Source organism: Pogona vitticeps, chromosome 5, assembly GCF_051106095.1.
Source record: "Pogona vitticeps strain Pit_001003342236 chromosome 5, PviZW2.1, whole genome shotgun sequence".
Lineage (NCBI taxonomy): Eukaryota > Metazoa > Chordata > Lepidosauria > Squamata > Agamidae > Pogona > Pogona vitticeps.
The window spans coordinates 159885628-159908528 of record NC_135787.1 but is presented as its reverse complement, the minus strand read 5'-3'; the positions used below and the strand labels follow the sequence as shown (position 1 = coordinate 159908528).

General features: G+C 41.4%; 1 protein-coding gene and 1 pseudogene across 2 annotated transcripts; both read right to left on the bottom strand.

Annotated features, from left to right (window-relative positions):
* Positions 1–1224: 1224 nt before the first annotated feature.
* LOC110076029 (uncharacterized) lies at positions 1225–22901 on the bottom strand. Its single transcript, XM_078376807.1, has 15 exons — positions 22354–22901; positions 18713–18998; positions 18334–18485; positions 16125–16190; positions 14295–14604; positions 14029–14180; positions 12417–12467; positions 9378–9464; positions 7343–7618; positions 7190–7202; positions 6231–6385; positions 3930–4215; positions 3544–3695; positions 2226–2285; positions 1225–1608 (listed from the first exon to the last, which is right to left on the bottom strand). Exons 1-14 carry the CDS (start codon positions 22424–22426, stop codon positions 2248–2250), a joined length of 2097 nt encoding a protein of 698 aa, XP_078232933.1. The 5' UTR covers positions 22427–22901; the 3' UTR covers positions 1225–1608; positions 2226–2247.
* Positions 19310–21670, bottom strand: LOC140707617 (3-ketodihydrosphingosine reductase pseudogene; annotated as a pseudogene). The gene is made up of 2 exons (XR_013536878.1): positions 21648–21670; positions 19310–21268 (listed from the first exon to the last, which is right to left on the bottom strand). The product of XR_013536878.1 is annotated as a 3-ketodihydrosphingosine reductase pseudogene (transcript).

The window sequence follows — 22901 nt, the reverse complement described above, 5'->3', positions numbered from 1 at the left end:
TTCCTACTATATACAATTCAAGACAGCTATAGGTCCTTCAGTGACTAAATCACAGCTCAAGGCTCTGCTGAGAACTACCAAGAATTCCAAAAGAAAGGAGCATGCCAGGATTAGCTTCTTTGATATGAAGTAGGAATTTACAAGGAAGTGTGTGGTGTGGGCCTTCAGCATCCTTGCCACCACCCACCCAAGAAGACACAGCTGGCCAGTTGGCTCAAGCCAAAGGAGAGGTCAGGGTCTCTATGTGTTCCCAGCAGCACTGGGCAGGGACAGAGGTTTAACAACAGCAGAGAAAAGGCCTGGCAGTGGGAGGAGCAATGTACCTGAGGGTACCAGAAATTTGGTGGCAGGGTGGGTCCATCTGTTATGCCACCCCTAGAGGTCCAATCACATCAGATTTTTGGGATCAGAATTCCCGAATTATACGTTGTTGTTGTTTTTCTTCTAAAAGTGAAAAGTCCACTTCAGGCATTGTGTTTCCCAAACACATGATACTCTATTAGGAAACTGTGGCTCTCTATCGATCGATCGATCAATAGATAGATATCTCCCTTTTCAGGACCGGACCATGAACAGCAGTCTGAAATAAGCCGGGAGACATACAGCAAGCCAACGGTTAGGAAAAGCAAGTCAGCATTCAAGGGCTAATCTAGGAGGCACGCACCAAGAACAGCCAAGTATATAAGAATGTGCCACAGATGAAGAACAGCTTGCTGTTCAGACAAGGGTTAGCTGGACCAGGAAGCGCTCTTATGCTTCTTGTTCTCCAGAAAGAGTCACGGACCTGAATGGATAGACAGGGTCAGATCTGAGGACACTACACCAAGTACAGTAGCTGCCACCTATAGTTGCCACATGGAACAACTGTCCACAGATCCAAGTGTTACTGACACCAATTGAGTGGAAAGTTCATATTACACCAAATAAGAGGTCAAGTAAATCTGAATAAAACCTGAATAAAGGTTGTGGAATGGACATTCATATAACAGCTCAGCAGTCCATGGTAAAAATATGTTTGCATTTAAGGAAACTGTCGTAACTGAAGCAGTCCCAAGTCCAACATAATATGTATAATGTCTCTGTTTTTTCATTGGTTTTTTTTAATAAAAGCTATCTTAGAACATTTCAGAATCTTCCTCTCAAATTAACATCAAGTTGGATCCTCTTGCACTGCAGCCACACAGGTGAGACCAAAGCAAACATTTTCAGACCACAGTCCAAAGCTTATGATTTTGTATTTTATTGTTTATTTTGAACTACAGCTCCCAGAATTCTCATTGGGAGTTGCCATTCTGGGAGCAGTACTTTAGAAATGTACTTTAGAAGAATGACTTTTCCAAGATTTGACATAAACACATGCAGTTTCCAAATGATCAGTTTAAAGGGAGGGGAGCAATCTCTAGAAATTATTCACATCCAAACTCCGGGTACCATTTGTCTCTTATCCTTGAACTCACTGTAGAAAATACAACTGGGAATACAACTCATTCGTGATAGTTTACTAACTCTACAATTCTACTTGGGTGAAGAAAAACTATTGTACATGGATTTTAAGACAACATGGGTTTTGTCGGCTTCATCAGGAAAAGAAATCCTTGCTGAGGACATCTAGAAGACAAAAAGAACTGATTACACAGAAGCTCCATCAGATTCTGGCTGATCCCTTTCACTCTGCTTAACTTTCCAACTGCACGCTAGTCCCAAGGGGAGACTTCCCCTTCATTGCAACCAGGAGAATTAGGAGGAAAATTTTTTAACATGACTAGAAAAAATGGGAAGCATTACACTCCACAGCTATCTTGTGTCCCAGTGCTGTTCTCCCTTTTCTCCCTAGTTTCAATTTACTTTAACAAAAATGTGCACATTAATTTCATTCACAAAATGAATTTTTTCTCCTCACACGCCTCATGAAGCTGCTGTGAGCCCTGGTTGCGGGCAGGATGTAAGCACAGATGAAGACTATTTGTATAGTCTAGAATCCTACATACTGATAACTCTTGCTCAGGTTAAATGATCAGACCTAAGAACTGTGCAATGCAGTAACTATGCCCCAAATAAGTCTCACTCAAATGCTGGATAATAATTCTAACTGAATAAAATCCCAAATTCCATTCCAGGTTTAATCTAAGGAAGAAGACCGGATCAATCCAAATTGACGCCTCCCACAACGGTAAGTCTGCCCAGATTTTAAACATGTACGTAAATATGAAGAAAAATGCACTTACGTGTCATTTATACTTTCTTCATCTATGATAAAATATCTGGATCATCCATATGTTTGGGAGCTGAGGAGGAAAGAGTATTTATATTGATCAGCGCCCAGAATAAGTCTTCTCACATTTGGCCATGGTGATTTTCCTCAGTCGAGGAGGGCAAAGACCCTGGCCCCTGAGTTTTGGGTCATGTCTCTCTGAACTAAGTCCTGAGTATATAAGCATGAACTATGCAGATAAAATTCTACTTTTTCTATTTTTAAAAAAGTGTCCATGGGCATGCCCCACCTAAGAGGCAGCAATGAATCATAATTTTTATATATCGAATGGGTATGTCTAATGATTGCTTACACATTTTCTCCAGCAAAACTTATTTCAGAGCAATTACTAAAAAGTTAAACAGTTTGTGCAATATCTATAGAACTTGGAAAAGTGACTCTTTCGGATTGCAACTCCCAGAATCCCCCAGCCAATATGGCAACTGGCTATGCTTTTGGGAGCTATATTCCTAAAGGCACTTTTTCTAGCTGTTATGAGTTATCTCCTCCCAGAACAACTGCATGACAAACCTCCCCAGCAAGGGCTGACACTGATGACAAAGGTGTGTTTCACACTGTACCTAACATTCAGAGACTTGGAGGCACTCACTGCCCGCAGGATACATGCTTTCTTTTAATACCTACTATTGTCTCTGATTTTCTAGTACTTTTTGCTTTTGTAGACAGATGTTACGTATGCTTTGCTCTGGATGTAACAGTGGGGGTAATCAGTGCCAAGGATGAAAGTCCTTTTTAAGGAAAAAGGCGGGATAGAAATATTTCAAATAAAATAAATAAATAAATGAGGACTGCCTCCTTTCCTGTCCCATCTGTTTATTTTTCTGCTTAAAACATTTATACTATGCCTTTCAGTTAAAAAAAACCCAGACAATTCTTACAAGTGATTGCAAACTCTTCTTTTCTCCCCCAGGGGGAGCTTGCACTTTGGATGCACTTGAGCATCATCAGTGAGCATTTTTAGACTGGACCCTCATGCACCAGCAATGCTGAGAAATGAGGATGTACTAATAATAACGATCCATTTTGCTTTGGACAGGATAAACAGTATGACTTCTCACCATTAAGAAAACAGACAATCCCTCATGCAATAAGGCTTCCCTCGCTTCTCCACCCATCTCCCAAAACAAAGTGACTGTTAAGCTACCGAAGAGAGATTCAAGCTAACTACATAGGGATCTTGTTCCAATAGAAGTCATCATTTGTACAGAACCTAAGCATCGTCCAGCACAGAATTGCTGCAGGACAGATAAACAACAAACTTTTCTACTCACCCAAGGGATTTGCCCTCACTCCGAACACCTGGACTTCACACAGTGTGAGAAACTGAATCCTAGGGATTGTCACAGTAACGTATCGCCCTTGGATTCCTTCACAATCAAAATTCTGAGTTTCTCCAGCACCAAGTGAGGCTATTATAGCACACCTTGAAAAGAAATCCATTTATATTTCTATTAAATGGTCAATTCATATTAAGAACATCATCAACAGCCATCTGGCCACAGAAAGAAACAAAAGATACAGATCAAGAGTACTGGACCAACGTGGATTATTGTTTTTTGTTGTCATTGAGTGAATTACTTGTACTAGCATTCCACCCCATTTTCTTCCCTGTGTCTTATTTCTGTGAGCCCCTTAAAAACATCAAACTAGTGGGTACCTAGGATTTGTAGAGCCTCCTCTCTCTAGTGAGTTCCCAATCCGGATTTCAGCTCCATTAAGCCGATTTGCACAACAATCTTCTCGATTGGTGACACTAACGCTTGAGACGTTAAATTCGGCCTTCAGATCAACTGTCCACCATGGATTTAATTCTAGATCCGTGTGAGTGCATGATTTGCGCATAAAGTTGACTGCAGTGGACCCATCAATGGCATTCTCTGCAAACCCCAGTTTGTTGTAGGTGCTGGACTGGAATGCCGTCCCTTCAAGGGCCACGTTGGGGACTATAAGGTACAAAAGAATGTACTTAAGCAATTAAACAATTAAAAATACTCTAATATTCTAATATTTTAATTTTATTTATATTTTATATAGGTGCATAATTCTAATTTGTGCAACATTTTGATATGAATCAAAACAGGCAGAAAGAAAGCAGTTAAACAAGCAAGCATATTCCAAAAATAGGGGAAGTGGGCTCCTAAATAGTATTTGATTTAATAATGAACACTGCAGTATGTATTTAGCATGAGCAGTAGATCAGTAGATTTCAAAGGGGAACGAAATTGCTACATAAGGAATAGTCAGTAGTCTGTGTCACTTTCTCCTCTTAATTAAGGATCCCCGCTTCCCTCTTCAGCCTTCTCCATGCATAGCCAAAGGGTCTGTAGATGAGAGGACTGGTATACTGTGGATGGTGCCCCCTAACATTGGTAGCACCACTGATCCCTGTTCCTTCAATATATGTGCATTCACTGCAACATATGCAAAAGAATGCCTACTCGTTTACAGCTACACATGCACGGGCAACCCACTGCAGATGTTGTGTTGAACTGCTGGTGAATATCCATGCAGGCTTGGTAGTTCTTAACTCAGCACAGCTGAGGAACAAAAATGGCATCCCAGAAGATCTCATTTTTGTTCTTCTTCATCAGTGGAAGTAGAACAGATCTGTTATTTCCCTTTCACTGTTGGTGCTTTCACTACAATAGAATTGGGTAGTGAGTGCTGGAAGGAAAAACAGCATTCTCTTCCTGAAGTTTATACAAACTTCCTATCCTGTGAGAAGTGGGTGGCATAGTAGATGCCAGGGACCATGACTGTTGGATCAAATGTTGGATCAGATGTTGGATCAGAGTCTAACATCCTCTAATTATTTAGGGATGTCATCTCCCATAAGAGGGTCCAGGAAGAAGGTAAAGGTAAAGATTCCCCTTGACATTTAGTCAGTCGTGTCCGACTCTAGGGGGCGGTGCTCATCCCCGTTTCCAAGCCGTAGAGCCAGCATTTGTCCGAAGACAGTTTCCGTTGTCACGGGCCAGCGCGGCTATACACAGAACACTGTTTACCTTCCCACCGAGGTGGTACCTATTTATCTATTCACATTTGCATGCTTTCGAACTGCTAGGTTGGCAGGAACTGGGACTAAGCGACGGGAGCTCACTCCGTCGCGTGGATTCGATCTTACGACTGCTGGTCTTTCTTCTGACCCTGCAGCACCCAAAGGCTTCTGCGGTTTAGCCCGCAGCGCCACCATGTCCCAGGAAGGAGAGGAGACAACAAATCTGCTAAAGAATGTGAGGCAAAGCCTGAGTCCTTGCTTAAGGAAGATTCCTGGGATATGGGAACATGTGGTGATATTTCAGAATCAGGGAAGTCTTTATGGATTAGGTTGTTGATACCAAATGTAAAAGAAAGCATGCTAGTAGCTAACAGGATGATAATCAATGGTACCAGGGCTATCGGTATTGGTTGTGACATATGGGGAACATCAAGAGTCAGTACCAGTGTTGTCACTCTTGTTATGGGGAGTTAATACATGGGAAGACCAATTGCTACTGTTAAGTGAGCATGTAGTCTGGATATTGCATGCAGCCAAATTCAAGGGCATGCTGTTGATTCCAATAGGGGAAACAAACAGTAGTGGTTTCTTGAAACGTTCAAGAGATTGTATCCTCTGGAAGAGAGAGCTGCTGAGATTGTTTGAATTAACAATCTGATTAATATTGAACCAGAGGCTGATACTAGATGGTTGATTTTTCTTCTTTTAATTATTCACATTTCAAAACCAACATACAAAATCAATCAGTCATGTAACAATAGTACACACATTTGTGCAAGTGTATTGGCCCAGATGTCCTCAGTCCTGGCATTGTGCAGCTGATCCCTGTTTTCATCATTATGATCTCACAATATATTTCAGAACCCAAAGATGCACAGGTATGGCTCAGACAACTGAGTTTCTGTGGCAAAGGTTAGCTAAGAGCAGTGCAGAAATTATTTATGAAATCTTTAGACGTACCAAGAGGCATTATCCGCTGACCAAAGACTTGTACTTCACACAAGGTGAGGTATTTGGGTGTGCCTGGAATAGTGATGGTCACATACTGTCCTTGCATTCCTTCACACTCAAATTTGTGAGTTTCTCCCAAATCCATGGAGCTGATTGTAGCACATCTGGAAAGCAAAGTAGCTCATATGTTTTAGTATTGCAATGCATTTATAGGAAGGAATGGTAATTGTTTCAATGATCTCTTATCATCCAGCCCCATGAAAGAGATTGCTAAAAGAGTCAGACTGGTCATCATGTTTAGTCTAGCTAACTCTAGGTTTGTAAATGGGCAATCCATCCCCACACTCAAGAAAATGTTGATTTGGGGTCTGGATTAATAGCTAAGGAAGTAGGTGAGCTCGCAAGCAATCTGTGATGGGACGGGATCTCAGAACAAAGTGTAGAGTTGAATTTGTTCTCTGCAAGAAAGCCTATGGCACTGGGGGGGGGGAGCCCAATCATGTTAGACTGCCTGTTCTCAGATCCCGTCCCATCACAGATTGCTTGCAAGCTTTTAAAAAGGAGACAAAATTTTGTAGCAGGTTAAATAACTAAAATAAATAACAGGTTTATTTTTGCATGAGCTTTCATGGCAGTAAGTTAAGGATCTAGCTGTAGAGCCAAAAGTTGTGCATTTGATTCCCCCTAAGCCTCCCAGCAGAAGAACCAGCCTGTGTAGCCTTCAGCAAGTCCCAGGGCAGCTCCAGAACTTGTAAATCAATTCTGGGTACTGTTCCTAGATAATGCTGAAAAAGGTCTCAATAAGTCAGAATCAACTTGATGGGACCGTATTATTTTTATATAAGAGAAATGAGATGAGCATCTATTGACTTCCCTCTAAGGAAACTAAATTCTAAGTAAGAACTGGAATTCCTGAAACTTCTCACCACTTGGATGTGGGATAGTGGGAGACGAGTCCCTCGCCTTACTTCAAAAGGTACCCTATTTCAGGTAGTAAGGTGGCATATTAACAAATAAATAGTATAAGTTAAACCATTCGATATCTGGTTTCCAATCCTTCCCATTCAATAAGTTCCCTGATCATTCAAGTGAATGAGGACTCAAATAATACCTGGGATTTCAGATACCACCTTCATCTTTTGAGTCCCCTATTCGGATTTCAGCACCTTGTATCCGTTCTTCACAGCAGTCTCCACGATTAGTGACAACTACACTGAGAACTCGAAATCTTGCCCTTAGGTCTACTGTCCACCATGGATTAGCTTCTAGCAATGTGTGGGTACAGTGTCCTTGCAAAAAATTAGAAGATGTGGAGCCATCATTGGCATGTTCAGCAGATGCCAGACTGGAGTAGGAGCTTGACTGAAATGCCTTTCCATCAAGGGCTGCATTGTAGACTGCAAGAATAGATATGAAAGAGAGAAAGAGGGATTGTTATTGATTCTCTCCAATACAACCTGAATTGTATTGTTACAGAATATCAATCAAACAAGCAATCTAAATATTTAGTGAGCTGCCTATTACATGTCTGGATATGCAATATGAACAGCATTTGCATGATTGCCCTTTCATGTGTGGTAGAACTCAAGTGAGGAATCATATGGATGTAGTGGGTAGAGTGACAGACGAGGACTCAGCAGACATTGGCTCAAACCCCTACTCCTCAGTCCCTGGGAAGTGGTACTGGTAAAACCACTCTTTAAATATCACATATACCTTGAAAAGCAAATTAGGGTCACCCTAAGTATGATGCAACTTGACAGCGCATACCATCAAACTGAATTTTGGGCTCTGCCTTAAAATTCAAAGTACTGTACCACTGAATGACTTCTGAAAACTCTCCACATGGGAAAAGAATTGTCCAATGTTGTTTGAATCAATAATAAACAGCCTAAAGCCAGTGTTCCTATTAAATGTTTCCAAAGAAAGGAAACTGAAGGTCCTTAGCCACTGCCATCAGCTGGCATAAGATCATTTACCATGGCATTATATGGTATTAATCTACATGGCACTTTTCAGAATGATCTAGAAAGCCTAGACTAGTCCTAGCCCCCAAGGTCCTTCCAATCTAAAACAGACAGGATGGAAAACAATTGCAAAACTGTTTTGACCAGTTTGACCAGAGGGACGTGGTGGCACTGTGGGTTAAACCGCAGAAGCCTCTGTGCTGCAAGGCTAGAAGACCAGCAGTCCTAAGATTGAATCCACACAACGGAGTGAGCTCCCCTTGCTTGTCCCAGCTCCTGCCAACCTAGCAGTTCGAAGGCATGTAAGTGCGAGTAGATAAATAGGTACCACTACGGTAGGAAGGTAACAGCGTTCTGTGTCTGTCGTGCTGGCCACATGACCACGGAAACTGTCTAAGGACAAACACTGGCTCTATGGCTTGACAATGGGGATGAGCACCACCCCCTAGAGTCGAACACGACTGGACTAAATGTCAAGGGGAACCTTTACCTTTACCTTTGACCAATTAAGGAAAGTGTATTTTTCCTCATAAATAATATCCAACAGATAATCACATCAAAATAGCAATTACTGATTTAATGGCAGTCCTTTGAGGAGTTTGGAGAAAAATTGCAGCCAACAACTACCGGGGGTGGTGTTTGAAATCTAAAGCCCTGACTGGCATTTGCAATCTGCATTATTAGGCTTGCCTTTAAAAAATAGAGCTGGCACAGACATCTCCCAAGATTTTGTGAGATTCTCACATATTTTCTTTTCTGCACTATCCATAAGTGCACGGCTTGATGAAGACCAGTTTAGGTCAAAAGCTAGCTCTTTGATTAATTTTCAGTGGTCCAATAAAGTTATCACCTGCCTTTTTAAAAATAGTTGATTTGCCCACTGGTACAGCTTAAACATGTGACAAAACCCTGCAATACCAGGCTGACCAGATAACCATGGTAAGACACAAAAACTGAATGTGAATATTGTGAGTGAGATTAAAGTACGTAATGCTGTTTTGCCCAACCCTCTGGATTTCACATAATCTGTAGGGTTTATGCTATTTTGAGTAATGTTCTCATACCAGTACTAAGTGTAAATCAAGTGCACTCAGAGAGGCTGAGAGGGAGTTCTCTGCAAATGTTTATTAAATCAGAGTTAGAGAGAGAGAGAGAGAGAGAGAGAGAGAGAGCGCACGGGTCAGTTTACCAGTTAAATAAGCTTGCTTCCCTCTGTTCTGTTCCAATGGCGGTCTAAGTTCTTTCTGCTTTACCCATTTTTCAATAGCGGAAGTAACTACAATAAGGAAGACATGAAACAAAAAAAGGTGGATAATATATAACAAAGTCAGACTGTTTCTTGGTAGTGTTTCTGAGGTGACTCACTCATAGGTATGTTTCACTGAATTCAGTAGGACTTAGTTCCACAATGACGTATCCTTCCTCAGCTGGGACACAAAAATGCCACCCTCCTATATTGGCCGCTGTCTTCTGGTGGAACCCCAAACCGAAGCCAAGTTGAGACAATAAAAACTTGGAATGTGCGAATCCCATCTGATCTGATTTATAGGCAAATACTTGCTATACAAATTGGGACTGGATCTCCTGATTTGGAGATGATTTGGGCTTCTGTATGTTTCCAAAATGGGGAGGAAACGTGCAAATGGAAGGATGAATGGCTACAACTCAGGATGGGGGCGCTATGCAGTGCCATCAGTTTTACCCTTGCCATACAGTACTGTATAAGCAAAGCTCCTTTCTTTCTTTCTTTCTTTCTTTCTTTCTTTCTTTCTTTCTTTCTTTCTTTCTTTCTTTCTTTCTTTCTTTCTTTCTGCTTCCCTCCCTCCCTCCCCCTCTCCCCTGGAAAATTTGAATGTGGAAGACGTCCTTTTATTGTCACCAGTTTGGTGCCCCATCTGTGGAAGTGTTCCCGTTCACTGCCTAGCTTAAATCAGAGAGCTCCACTTTTGGCACCTACCAACTCTGGAAAATATACAGGCACCTACTTTAAGAAAAAAGACACCCCCCTTAGGGTGGGTCTTGGTATTTCATTGCCTGAACTGATGTGGGCGTTGCACTCTCTGTTCTCTGAGACTGCTAATATCTTTAACATGTTATATATAAATAAAGAGGAAAGTTTTTACTAAGAATCAGACAAAAAGAATTTATTTGAAAAATACAGGTAAACAGTATACAGAAATAAGGGAAGGGTAATTTATCAAGAAGTTCAAACTGAAGTGCAAAACAATGATAATCCTTATAACCTTTTATATTATTCCCACACTCTTATTTATAATCTCTCCTATTGTTTAACATTATAATTAGTTGTTTTTACAGATTCCACACAAGGACGGGACTCAGACTTACCTGGGGCCTGCTTTGTGGCCGGAGCGGTGGAGGGGCTTCCTCTTACAACCTACTCTCAGTTTGGCTCTGGTGGCCTCCAACATGCCACGTGGTGGTACCATGAGGGGGCCTGGGAGAGGCAGCAAATGGCCAGGGTTGTGCTGGCCAATCCTGATTGGCTGTGTGGCTGTGGGTGGGGAGGACTCCTGGCTAGTGGACCTGAGAGGCAAGTTTTCATTCAGGTCCACCAGTCAGTGCAGCATAAAGCAGGTGGATTGCAGGCCTGGGCTCCAGTCATTCCTGAGGCGGCATTCTTTCCCTCTCCCACCCATGCTATGTTTTGAAGTTAGCCTTTAATTCTTAATCTGATTGGGTATACATGTATAAAATGATTTTCTTCACGGCAAGGTTTTGTGTTACAAGTTTTGTGTTACAAGGGAGTTTTGTATATTCCTTTCACAGCTTTGTTGGCGGTTTGGAGCATTGGGAATGGAACCAGAGGATGAAAGACAGTAGGCAGGACCTGCTTGTCTTGGCTGGTGTGGAATCCCTTCAGAGGACCCAGAAGGCAGGGTCAGGAAGTGCCCTAGCTAGGGGCTTTGAGAGCCTGATCCTGCCCTTGCGTGGTGTATGTACCATATGGTCTCCAAAGGGTCTGTCATTTCAGGTGGTCTGCCAGATGGACCTGGGAAGACAATGGCATTTGGGTCTCCTGATGAAACTGGATTGAATCCCAATACGAGGCCAGTGAAACTGCTGCTGTAATCAATAAATATGTGGCCTTTCCCCCTACAGTTATGTGTATGGTGTGTTTATGGGGTCCACGCTTGCTTAGGAGGCCTACAATACACTGGCCAAAATCCTGTTGCTAAACACAGTAAACCACACTAAAGTAGGCCCATTGATTCAGTGAGTATTTAGTGAGTAATTCAAATTCAAATTGGCCTACTCTAACTATGACACACTATGATAAGCATAAATCAATGGAATTTATGTAGGAGTTGACTCACCAAATCCTCACTGAGTCAATGGGCCTATTTTAGTGCAATTCACTACATTAAACAACAAAGTTTGGGCCACCATTTCCTTAACTGTTTTCTCCTCATTAACTCAAGACAAATGCTCTAACCAACTCACTCTCTGAATGCCCTAAACCAGTGGTCCTCAACCTTTTCTGAACCATGAACCGGTTGGGGGGCTGGGGTCCATGCACAGGAGGAGTGGGACACCCCCCCTTGCTTACAGGTTGGTGGGGTGTGCTCATGGAGGGAAGGGGGGCACTCACATACATGCACAGAGGGGCAGGTGTGCTCATGCACTTGTGCGGAGGGGCATGCTTATGGAGGGGAGGGGCATGATCGCGCACATGTATGGAGAGGAGGGGCGCACTCATGGAGGGGAGGGGCACCCATGTGCATGGGGGGAGTGGAGGGCAGGAGGTCTGCCTCTGAGGCCCAGTCCTGCTATGGCCACAGACCAGCACCAGGCCATGGACCGGGGGTTGGGGATCCCTGCTCCAAACAGAATCAATGAAACAAACTGTGCTCTCTCCTTTACCAATTGCTGTCACATTCTAAACACATCAGCCGATCAGCATTTAGCTCAGTATCCCACATTCTATTCCTCATTTGCCAATCCTTCCAGCACTCAGCCTATGCATACATACTGTTCACGCACCCAACGCCATTTTCATATAGTCGTCAGTATATTTACAAAAACATGCATACATAGCTGTCCAGAATTGGAGCTAGGTATACTATAGCTGTGGAAGTTTGTGGAGAGGCCGTGAAGGCCTCATTTCACATGTTGATTGAATTTACCCATCTAAAGAAATGTTGCCTGCTCATCTCCAGTTTGTATATTTTAGGTTTGATGGGGACAATCCAAAGACCTTTATACTGACCTTCTGTGTCTTCTTCTTCTCCAGGTGAAGTTTCTTTCTTGTTAGCAAAATCTTTTAGACAAGATCCACACAAAATTTCATCATGAATTTCATCATAAAATAGCTGAGCATTGCCAAATCTAATTAAACCAATATAAGCTATACAGAGTTGTTGTTGATATTAACTGTTACCACCAGAGTAGCACAACATCTGGGGGTTTTTACAGCAATATCAGTAACTAAAGGTTTAAGCACAGAAGATGGGCAACTTTGCAATTAGGAGGCAATGGCACGTTATTCCTCCAGAAATGTATCTTTAAAGCAAAGATGCAAAACCAATAATGGAATCAGAGCCTGCTGCTTCCAATTACCCAACAAAAGCAAATTATTAATAATCTGCAACTAGCAAAGCCATGAAAGATGTCAGAGGACAATCATCATCCTTTACTGCTGAAGTGAGCTTCACTCTTAATTATAAAACTTCCATTTCATTTGTCTTAGAGAGCAGAGGCATATTCTAGATGGCATCTACCATCAGATGGCAGCAAAGGTGTGTATCTGATCACATCAGCAAGGGTCACTTTAATGGGAGCATGATCTGTTAAATCACCCTTCCATCTCCTGGGGAATTGCTCTAGCCCTGCCACCAATTGTATGTATGTATGTATGTATGTATGTATGTATGTATGTATGTATGTATGTATGTATGTATGTATGTATGTATGTATGTATGTATGTATGTATGTATGTATGTGTGTGTGTGTGTGTGTGTGTGTGTGTGTGTGTATGTGTGTATGTGTGTATGTGTGTATGTGTGTTTGTTTGTTTGTTTGTTTGTTTGTTTGTTTGTTAAATATTAAATAAATAAATAAATAATCTAGACCAAAGTCTACTCTGAGTGGCTAACAATAAAAAATAAAATAAAAACAATATAATAAAATAAAAAACAACAATAGTAATATAGTTCAAGATGGGGGGGAAATATTCAAGTGATGACAGGAGGGAAAGCCTGTCTAAAGAGCCAGGTCTTAAGTAGAGACCCTGCAGCTTGGGCACGTATTAAAGTCAGGCTGGAGCTCATTTCCCCGCATGTCATGTGATTGCGGGGATATAGAAAATGGTGAAATTAAAATATAGTTCCTCATGTGATCATATCCCAACTAAACAATATCTCTGAGCTAGCTCAAACTAAAAAGCATGCTGCTTATCTACAGCCCCATAGTGCTTACAGCACACTCTGGGTAATGTACAAGTTAATTATGCAGGCTACACATCCGCCCCCCCAGCGAGCTGGGTACTCATTTTACCGACCTCAGAAGGATAGAAGACTGAGTCAACCTTAAGCCGGCTACCTGGGATTTGAACACCAGGTCGTGAGCACAGTTTTGGCTGCAGTGCAGCAGTTTAACCACTGCGCCACAAGGCACAGAAGTTATCACTTTTGTTCTGGCCGAATGCCGGGTGCCTTTAACAACAATATTTGTTTGACATCTGCCGTCTGTATATGTTTGCATTCTGTCACCATATCCCTATTTTCTAGGTTGACTGTCTGCAGCACCGCCTGCACTGCAACCACCCATGTTCTTTCAACATCAACCTCTGCTAGTTCACTAAATCACAAGAGGGAACTTACCTGAGGAATTAACCTTTTCACCAAACACTTGGACTTCACAGAGTGAGATAATCCGGACACCTGGGATGGTAACAGTTACATACCGTCCTTGCATTTCTCCACAGTCAAAAACAGCTGTCTTCCCTGGCCCCAGTGAGGTAATTGTGGCACACCTTCAAAAGGAATGTAGCTCCTGCTTAGCGTTCAAGAGAAACCACATCCACAAGGAAAAACGGAAATTATCTTTAAAGTATGGCACCTTGAATGGCCTTAAACTGGTATCATACCTTGGATTTGTGATCCCTCCCTTTTCTGGTGAATTTCCTATTCGAATTTCAGCTCCATTGATCCGCTCTGAACAGCAGTCTCCCCGATTGGTGACGCCCACTCTGAGCACTCGAAACTCTGCTGTCAAATCCACTGTCCACCAAGGATTAATTTCTAGTTCTGTATGGGTGCAGTGCCCTCGCAAATAGTTTGCAGATACTGAACCGTCAATGGCATTGTCGGGGTTCCCAAGCTCATTATAGGTGCTCGACTGAAACACCTTCCCTCTGACAGCCACATTGGGGACTATAAGAAAGAAGACAAAAAGTCCTGCTCTCCATTTAAATTGCTGAACAAGAATCTTAAGCCACATGGTAAGGAGAACACACCACACGGGTTACCAGTATTGATCTGAATAAATAGTTTTTGCAGTTTGATTTTGTCAGAAGAGATGGGCCATAATAGCCTAGTACACAGAAACTAAGCCTCCAAGCCCAAAATCTAAAATTAAGTCCCCTGACATCTCCAGCTGGCAAATACAGCTTGTTTCATCTGGATAATGTGAAGAAAAAGGTAAGTAAAAAAGAACACCCCTAGAGACTGAACTGCTTGAAGCTAGAAAAGTAGTTATTAAACTGTGAAGGGTTAGAAAACTATGATGAAGCAGGAATAGAGTATGATGCTGAGGAAGAAAAAGAAAGGGGGAAAAGAGAATACTACTGACATCTTCAGAATAGATTGACTGATGCGAGAGCTGAGGTAAGTGGTTAGGAACAGAGCTACTTAGTGTAGTGGTTAAAATATGGGACTGGGCCACAGCTAGTTTTCAGATGAACCATGAAACCTGTTAGGTGGTTGAGTCTCATTCTCCTAGCATGGTCTACCTCACTGAATTCTTATGAGGTGAAAGCAAGGAGCAAGAGAGCAATGTATGTTGCTTGGAGCTCATTGACGGAAAACTGAGATATAAATGCAACTAACAAATAAATCATAAATAAGAACTGTGAGGAGTATAAAAACAAGCAACCGACTACACAAAACATCATTGTGGAAGCATTACTGTTGTGGACTGAGTACAAAGCTAACAGAGAGCTTGCTGAAGTATGCTCATTTTATATGAAAAGGGATACGGGACGGTGATAGACATTTATACGGCTGTTTGACTCTTGAGGGCTTCTTTGATTTCAAATCCTCATTCCATATTGCCCCACAGTGAGCCTGTGGCTTCCATGTGCCATGAACAAGAAGTTAATAGAAAGAGTTCTGCTTGAAGTTTTCAGGAGCCCCCATCAATAGAGCAGACGGTGCTGGGTTCAGATCAGTGCTGCAGGATCTATAGCTTTCCAGAGGTTCTCAGACTCCAGCACCCAACAGCTTTAGCCAGCCAACATAGCTCTTAGTTAATGAAGACAGGACATGCTTTTCAACAATATTTGTAGGTCCAGAGTTCCTTTACATTCAGCTTTGAGGGGCTATTGGCCTGATGCAGAGTAGGGTTAAGTCACATGTTTCACAGTAGTGTGTGCAGGATATGTTATAAACTTTGTCAACAGAAAGGGCACGGCATGTTGAAGTGACATACCTTTAAGCCCTGCATATTCTCAGCCGGAGAGCCAAGTGAATTGTTATATATTTTTTTCATCAAAAGAAATGGAACTTAAATATGCCAACTTTCAGCTGAATTGTCCTAAAGTGCTGTCTGTGCTCATGACTGTGACAGTGAGGAGGACACCCTCCCAAATTTTGTCCCATTCCATGAGCCACTCATGCTCCTGCTACTACTCAGTCAACAATATTACAACCAGCAGTGGTACTCCTGCATGGGCAGTAATATGTAACAATATAATTACCAGATGTCTTGACTTGTTCTCCTTCTTCCAGTTCCAATACTGGCCTGGATAGCTTGCTTTGCTCATCTGACAAGGAAAATAAGATTGTAAAAGCAAAATGATTGAGCTAAGTTTCCATCATAAAGCATTGATTTTTTTAAAATTTTGTCATTTATAGGATTTCTAAGCTTTCTTAGTGCACGCAAAAATAATAAAGTATCTGCCATGATGGAGACAAATGCAGAGCAAATGAGGAGTGATATAAATTCACCAGAGTGGGTTCAGTTCACCCTATGATTAGAATTCAGTTCACCCTACCTGCTGAAATGCCTGAACAAGGTCTTTTTCTAATGTCAAAATAATATTGGCGTTGGCAACAGGCATGTCTCCCTGGGGGAGTAGTTCAATAAATAGGGGGTAACAGCTAAAAGAGTGTCTACTTAATATCTGGTGATACAGACAAGAACAGCTTTGTCATTAGGCAGCAAATGAGAGCCCTCCTAAACGGGAAATTTCCACCTTCCCTGTCCTCATCTATGTTAATTTGTTATACTTTCGCCACCTTGGATCTATAATACAGTGGTGCCTCACTTAACAATTACCTCCTTAAACGACAAATCCGCTTTATGATGAGGTTTAAATTCAGAATATTTTCTGAATTTAAGGAAAAAAAAGACTGTGAAGTCTAAACTGCATTTTACAGCCTGCCTGCATCAACAACCAGCAATAATTATTACAGCAAACAGATCCCCAAAGAAAAAAAAGACTTTGGAGTCACATTTTAAACCCACACATTTTAAAACAACAGAGAGGTCACAGTACACACACCCTAGAAGCCACAATATGGAAAAATAAATAAATAAATTTTACATTTTAATATTACAGTCTAATTTTCACATTTAATTTTAATTTAATATTACACTCTACTTTTCACATTTTAAATCTACACTGCAAGATCCATCAGGGCACAGAAACATAAGCCCCACCTAGCCCTACCCCCCCACCAAGCTGCAAAAAACCTTGTACAGTACAGTAAATACTGTACAGTTTATGTACTCACCCTGAACAGGCAGTCTCTCTGTTTAAAAAAAAGTCAAAAATCCAAAAATTAAAATTAAAAAAGCCCAAAAAATACAGTCCATACAGTAAAATACCAGGCAGTCTGAAGACTCTCTCCCTATCCACTCTCTAACCGCTGGGACGAGCAAGGTAGCAGTCAAACAGCCTCTTCGCTGGCCAACAGTCAACTGAAAGTTCAAATTTCGCACTTTCCCCACCTCCCCTGCATTTTTTCGTTCGCATGTTGAAGCTCCATTCGCAAGTAGAAGCAAAATTTTGCGAATGGAGCTGTTCGTAAGTTGGATTGTTCCTAGGTATGGACGTTCGTAAGTAGAGGTTCTACTGTATGTTTATTGGTGCCTTTGCTTTTGGTGATAAAAGCACTAGGCAGCCTAGCTGAAAGATTCCAGCCAAAGGCCATGAATGCGGGATTAACCTTCTCAGGCAAGTACCACTGCACTAAACTCCCTCCCACAATGAATCAAGAGGAAATTTTTTTTAAAAAAAAATCCATTGCTCAGGAGGACACAAAAAAGTAGCCACAGATTTTGTCACTCTTTCAACTGGGACAAGTTTTTGTGCTACGCGGATGGTGAGGAAAACTGTGGTACTAATATGAACAATAACCCAGGTACAGTGCAGAGAATAAGTGCTCTGTTTGAAAGAACCCTGGTAGTGTTTATTTGGGTGCCCTGAAAGGATGGTAAATTGTTACACAGCAATCCTAATGGGGTGGGGCTTATAGTCTAATTGCCACTTCTAAAACACACTATTGCCAGGCAAAACAAGAGATTTGTCTATACAAGACACAAACATACCCTTTCTTTTCTCCAATACAAATCCTTGATCCTCTTCATTCCTCTTTCCCACTGGCTTCATTAGAAGCATTATTTTCAAGAGGCAAGCAGGAGTGTGGTCAGTTTTGGTACTAAATAAACGCTCCAAAGGTACAATTGTACCACTGGTAGGTCTTCCTACTATTGGAGGCCTCATAATAGGGCCTTCTGTGACCAGACTTGAAATAGGAGAGAGGTGGCTGCAAATCTACTGGAGAAAAAGACCTGAGATGACATGGATTGCCCCATTACAGACGTGCCCTAAAAGGTGTGTGTGTGTGTGTCTGTGTGTGTTTCTTGTTAACATCAAAATAGGAGCCTACATTTTTACTTACTGGTAGAATCTATCTTCAGTCCAAACACCTGAACTTCACAAAGTGTGAGAATTCCTCCTTCTGGCTGGTGAACAGTCACAAACTGTCCTTGTGAAAATTCACAATAAAAACTCCGGGTTTCCCCTGGGCCCAAGTCGTCGATTGTAGCACATCTTGAAAATAAATCAATTCGTTTTATTTTACTTTTTAATATTAATTGTTTAAGAGCATGACCAGAAGCAAGCAAAGCTACATGAAAATTCGTTAAAAATAGAGCAAACGTTTGCTCTGCTTCAAGAATCAAGCTGTTGGGATCTGTCTGCATCATCACCATTCTGTCTGCTTTCCTGTGTCACAATCCTAAAGGTCTTAGAGATAATGTCTAATTAACATATAATACCTCGGATTTTTGGTGCCCCCTTCTTCTGTTGAGTTTCCAATTCGGATTTCAGCCCCATTTATCCGAAATGAACAGCAGTCTCTCCGATTGCTGATGCTGACCCGGAATACACGATACTCTGCCTTCAAGTCCACTATCCACCATGGATTACTTTCATACTCTGTGTGGGTGCATGAGCCTTGCCCATAGTCACCTTCTGTAGAACCGTCAATGGCATTACTAGCAACTGCTTCAGGACTGAAAGTGCTGGATTGGAAAGCCACTCCCAAGGGCGCCACATTGGGAACTGGACAGAAAAAGAAATAGGAAGAGCTTCTACTTTATTGCAGCTGTGGTCAAGCTCACTGAACAGGTAACAGGTCCATATGATAACAACAATTCTGAATGTGGATCTCTAAATATTGTTGAACACATTGTTAACAACCGTTAGATCCAAAGTTAGTTTTATTTAGTATATGCCCATCGGAGTCAACAGGACTTACCTTAGTCATGATGACTGTCAATAGTCTTGTCAGTCTCAGTGAGCCTGCTCTAAGTATCACTAAAACTGGATTCAATCTGGCATATAATACAGTCCTCTTATAACACATATATTGAGGGCACATAAAGGATTGTCCTGGATGAACAGGATGAATTTGGAGCAATTGTTACTTTCCTAGTAAGCAGCTATCTTCAAGAAATAAGTATCTTATTGTGAAGTTTTTGAAGTTGTATCCATGTTGGTTTTTTGCAAACGTATCAACAAGAAACATGAAATAAAACAAAAGCAAGAAAAAGAAGTTGTGGCACCCTAAAGACTGGCTGCTATACCTTAGAGCCCTACATGAATATTTTACCCAAGTAGTCTCTGTATTCTAACTCTTATGTCTGACAAAGTGGGCATGTTCCATGAAAGCTTACATTAAAATATAGCAGTTTAAGGTGCCACAATGTCTTTTTTTTTTGCTTCTGTTTTGTTTTGTGTTTGTTGTTGACATTATTGTGAAGCTAATACATTGGGACTCACTGGGAAGTGGTTTGTAGAAGGAGAAGTTTTAGAACCCACTATTTGGTCACAAAAGAGCAAGTGAATCAACAGCTCCCTTAGACAAATGTCCCCTGTCCAATTCAAGAAAAGAGCTCGGACATATATCTCAGACACCTTCAAATGACTAGAGAGATGAGGATTATGCAGCATCCCAGTATGGGCCCAAGCTATACTAGTTGCAGATTCCCTCTCCGCAGATGAGATCTTCATGCTGAAGTAATCATATTTGCAGATGAAGCCCATGCTTACCTCCCAGTGACCAATCACTAAGCAAAGCAAGTTATTTTGCTAAATGTGGAACAGATCTCTCTTCTGTTTTGACCCTTAGTGAAAAGTAAGGATAGATCTCTGAAAATAACAACGAGAGTTTGGGCTCTACCATATCTTCAGCCATGCTAGATTCGGTTGCTGGTAAGCCATCACCAAGTATAATATATGAAAGGAAATATAACAAGGTATCATTTAGATGTTAATATATAATCATCACAAAGTGTATTGACTCCTGTGGCACTAAAGTTAGATTTGACTAATTTGCAATCTGAAGATCACTTAGGGTGCAACGACACAGCAAGGGAAATGCAATTTCCCTCACATTCATTCACTGAGCGGTTGCATTGAGGAATTCCAGTTTCCAACTGGCTACAGAGGAAGAGAGAGGAAGCCTTATTAACACATTGTTTGCAATAGCCCAGCAGGCGGCACTGTTAAAAGGGAACGGTCCTTAATTGTTTAAAAAGAAAAAAAAATCTTGTCAAATGAGTTTTGTTCATGCTGCTCCCTGCTTGTGTGCTGGCTTCCCCCTCAATGCCCACAGAGAGGAGTCAAGGAGTCGAGGGAGAAGGTGCAAGTGTGTGTCTCTGTGTGTAACTTATCCTCCCTCACAAGGCAAGAGGTGAGGCAACTCTGAGATATTATAGGGCTTTACCACCATTTGCAAAGCTTCTCCTAACCTTGAAGAGCAAGCTTTGTTAAAGAATAAGCTGTATAACCAAGCAATTCAGCTTGCCCAGCCTGGGATGGCACAAAGACAATCCTTCCCAATCTGTTCATTCACGGTAGTATTTACTACCCAAGTTGAGTAAACAGCCCACAGGCTGAAACCTACGTGTGTCAAGGTCTTCAAATTGTACATGAACTGATGTTCCAGCACAGCTTGCAAGCACGTCAACTGGACTCAAGTTCTCTTGAACTTGTTTCAGGACGTTTTCCACATATGCACAATCTTTGGAGAAATCAACAAAGATCATGTGCACAACCTGTTTATTGTTAATAGAGAACTTTTCAACTTCTTGCTTGGCCCTCGTTGCTTCTAATTTCTTGCAATTGGGGTTATAAAAGCACCTTGTTTAAAGCATTCAGTAGCAATGCTTTTTCCAATGCCACTGGAACCACCAGTCACTACTATGTGGGCACCAGACAACAATAACAGTTTAGGGCTGGTCAGTTACACAACTAGACAGAAAAGCAGCAGGAAGGCCTTGAGGAGGGTGACCTCATGGCCACCAGCAACAGAATGACACCCGTCATCTCTGTGAACGGGAGCCAAGAGAAGCCTAGCAAAGTACAGGAAGAAGATACTTCCACTCCCTCCCACAGCCTCTGCTTGACTCAACAAAAGGTGAGGAGGACCAGATATATGTGTGCACTACTCATCCTCCCTTACAATGCAAGAGTAATAGGGGAAAGGGTAGTATGTGTGCAGCTCATCTTTCTTTTCTGCATTGGTTCAGGCAATCCCATGCCTGAACCAATGCAAATGTATCCAGCTTTTGAAAAAGTATTATCCTTAGAGGCAGAGGGTAAATAGGGATGAAAGGAGGACTCTGGGTTGATCATGTAATCAAGGAAAACAAAAGTGAATTATCCTGCCCCAAAACTGTAGCATTTTTCACATTTTTTCCTGTGTACATAGCCTCAGCTAGAAGTCCCATTGAACTGAAGGGACTTGCTTCTTAGTGGACCTATATTGGATTACATTGTAAATCCCATTGAAATTGTAAGGAACAAGCTGCTATGACACAATTAATGGACTGCTTTCAAGTGATATCTCAAGATTAATTGTTTAAAAGTTGGCCTATATGGAAAAGAACCTGGGTGCAAGTGGGGAAAGCTTGCGCACAACAGCAGGCATAAGGCAGTTGGGTAAAACTGCAAGATCATCTTTGCCCTAAAAGCAACTAAACACCAATTTCCTGAACAAAACCAGTGCTACAAATCTAAAGAAAGTTTACCATATTACATTTAAATTACTAGGAGATACACAGATCACAACTGATATTTAAGCTCAGAGGGAAGTACTCAAGGCTAGCTTTTATTTATTTACATGTTTATTTAATTTTCTTTATTGCTATTTGTATGCCACCCAACAAGACTACCCTATGGATATCTTACAACACTGTATTTTGAAATACTGTGAAATCAGTACAACAATGTGTGTGGGGGGAACCGTTAAAATGCCATCACCAGTGAATAAATAGCATATAAAAATAAACATGGATGTCCAAAATTCAGTGGATTAAAAGATCTAAGAAAATCTAAGTTTATCTACATGTAAGCCAATGAATATTGTGGAAAAGCAACATGGGAAGGATATTGTTGAGTCTCAGCAACATACCTTCAGATGCCCTCAGTGCTGGAAGAAAGATCAGCAAACAGAGATTTTGTCTCACACTTCTGAGAAGTAGCATTCTGCCCTTTTTGCAAGATTTGTAAAAACAGAAAGAAGCTAAGGACCAAAGAGAAGTGCTCCTAAGTGTCAGTGCAGAATCTGAAGAAGATTAATAAACTCCTCTCGACGTTCACCCTCTCCAATCAGAACTGACCAAAACTTAAGCACACAACTCCCTTATTTGATTTCTACAGATAGGACAAATAATATGTGTCCTCAATCACAAAATGAGGAAAGAGTTTGATAAAGTCTTCTTAGGCAAAATAGGTGAAAGTTTAGAAATGGTGCAATAGTTTTGTACGTAAATAAAAAGAAGTAGAGTTAACTCATTCATTTCCATTGATACAAACTGAGATAAATATTCTGTCATCTCAGACCACTGGAAGATTTTTCAATTCTCTGACCTGTCCCTATCTCCATAAAGCCAATTATGAAAGCGAGAGAAAAGTCTCAGGATGTATGAAAAAATGTAGAATTCTTTCACTTTAAAAGGT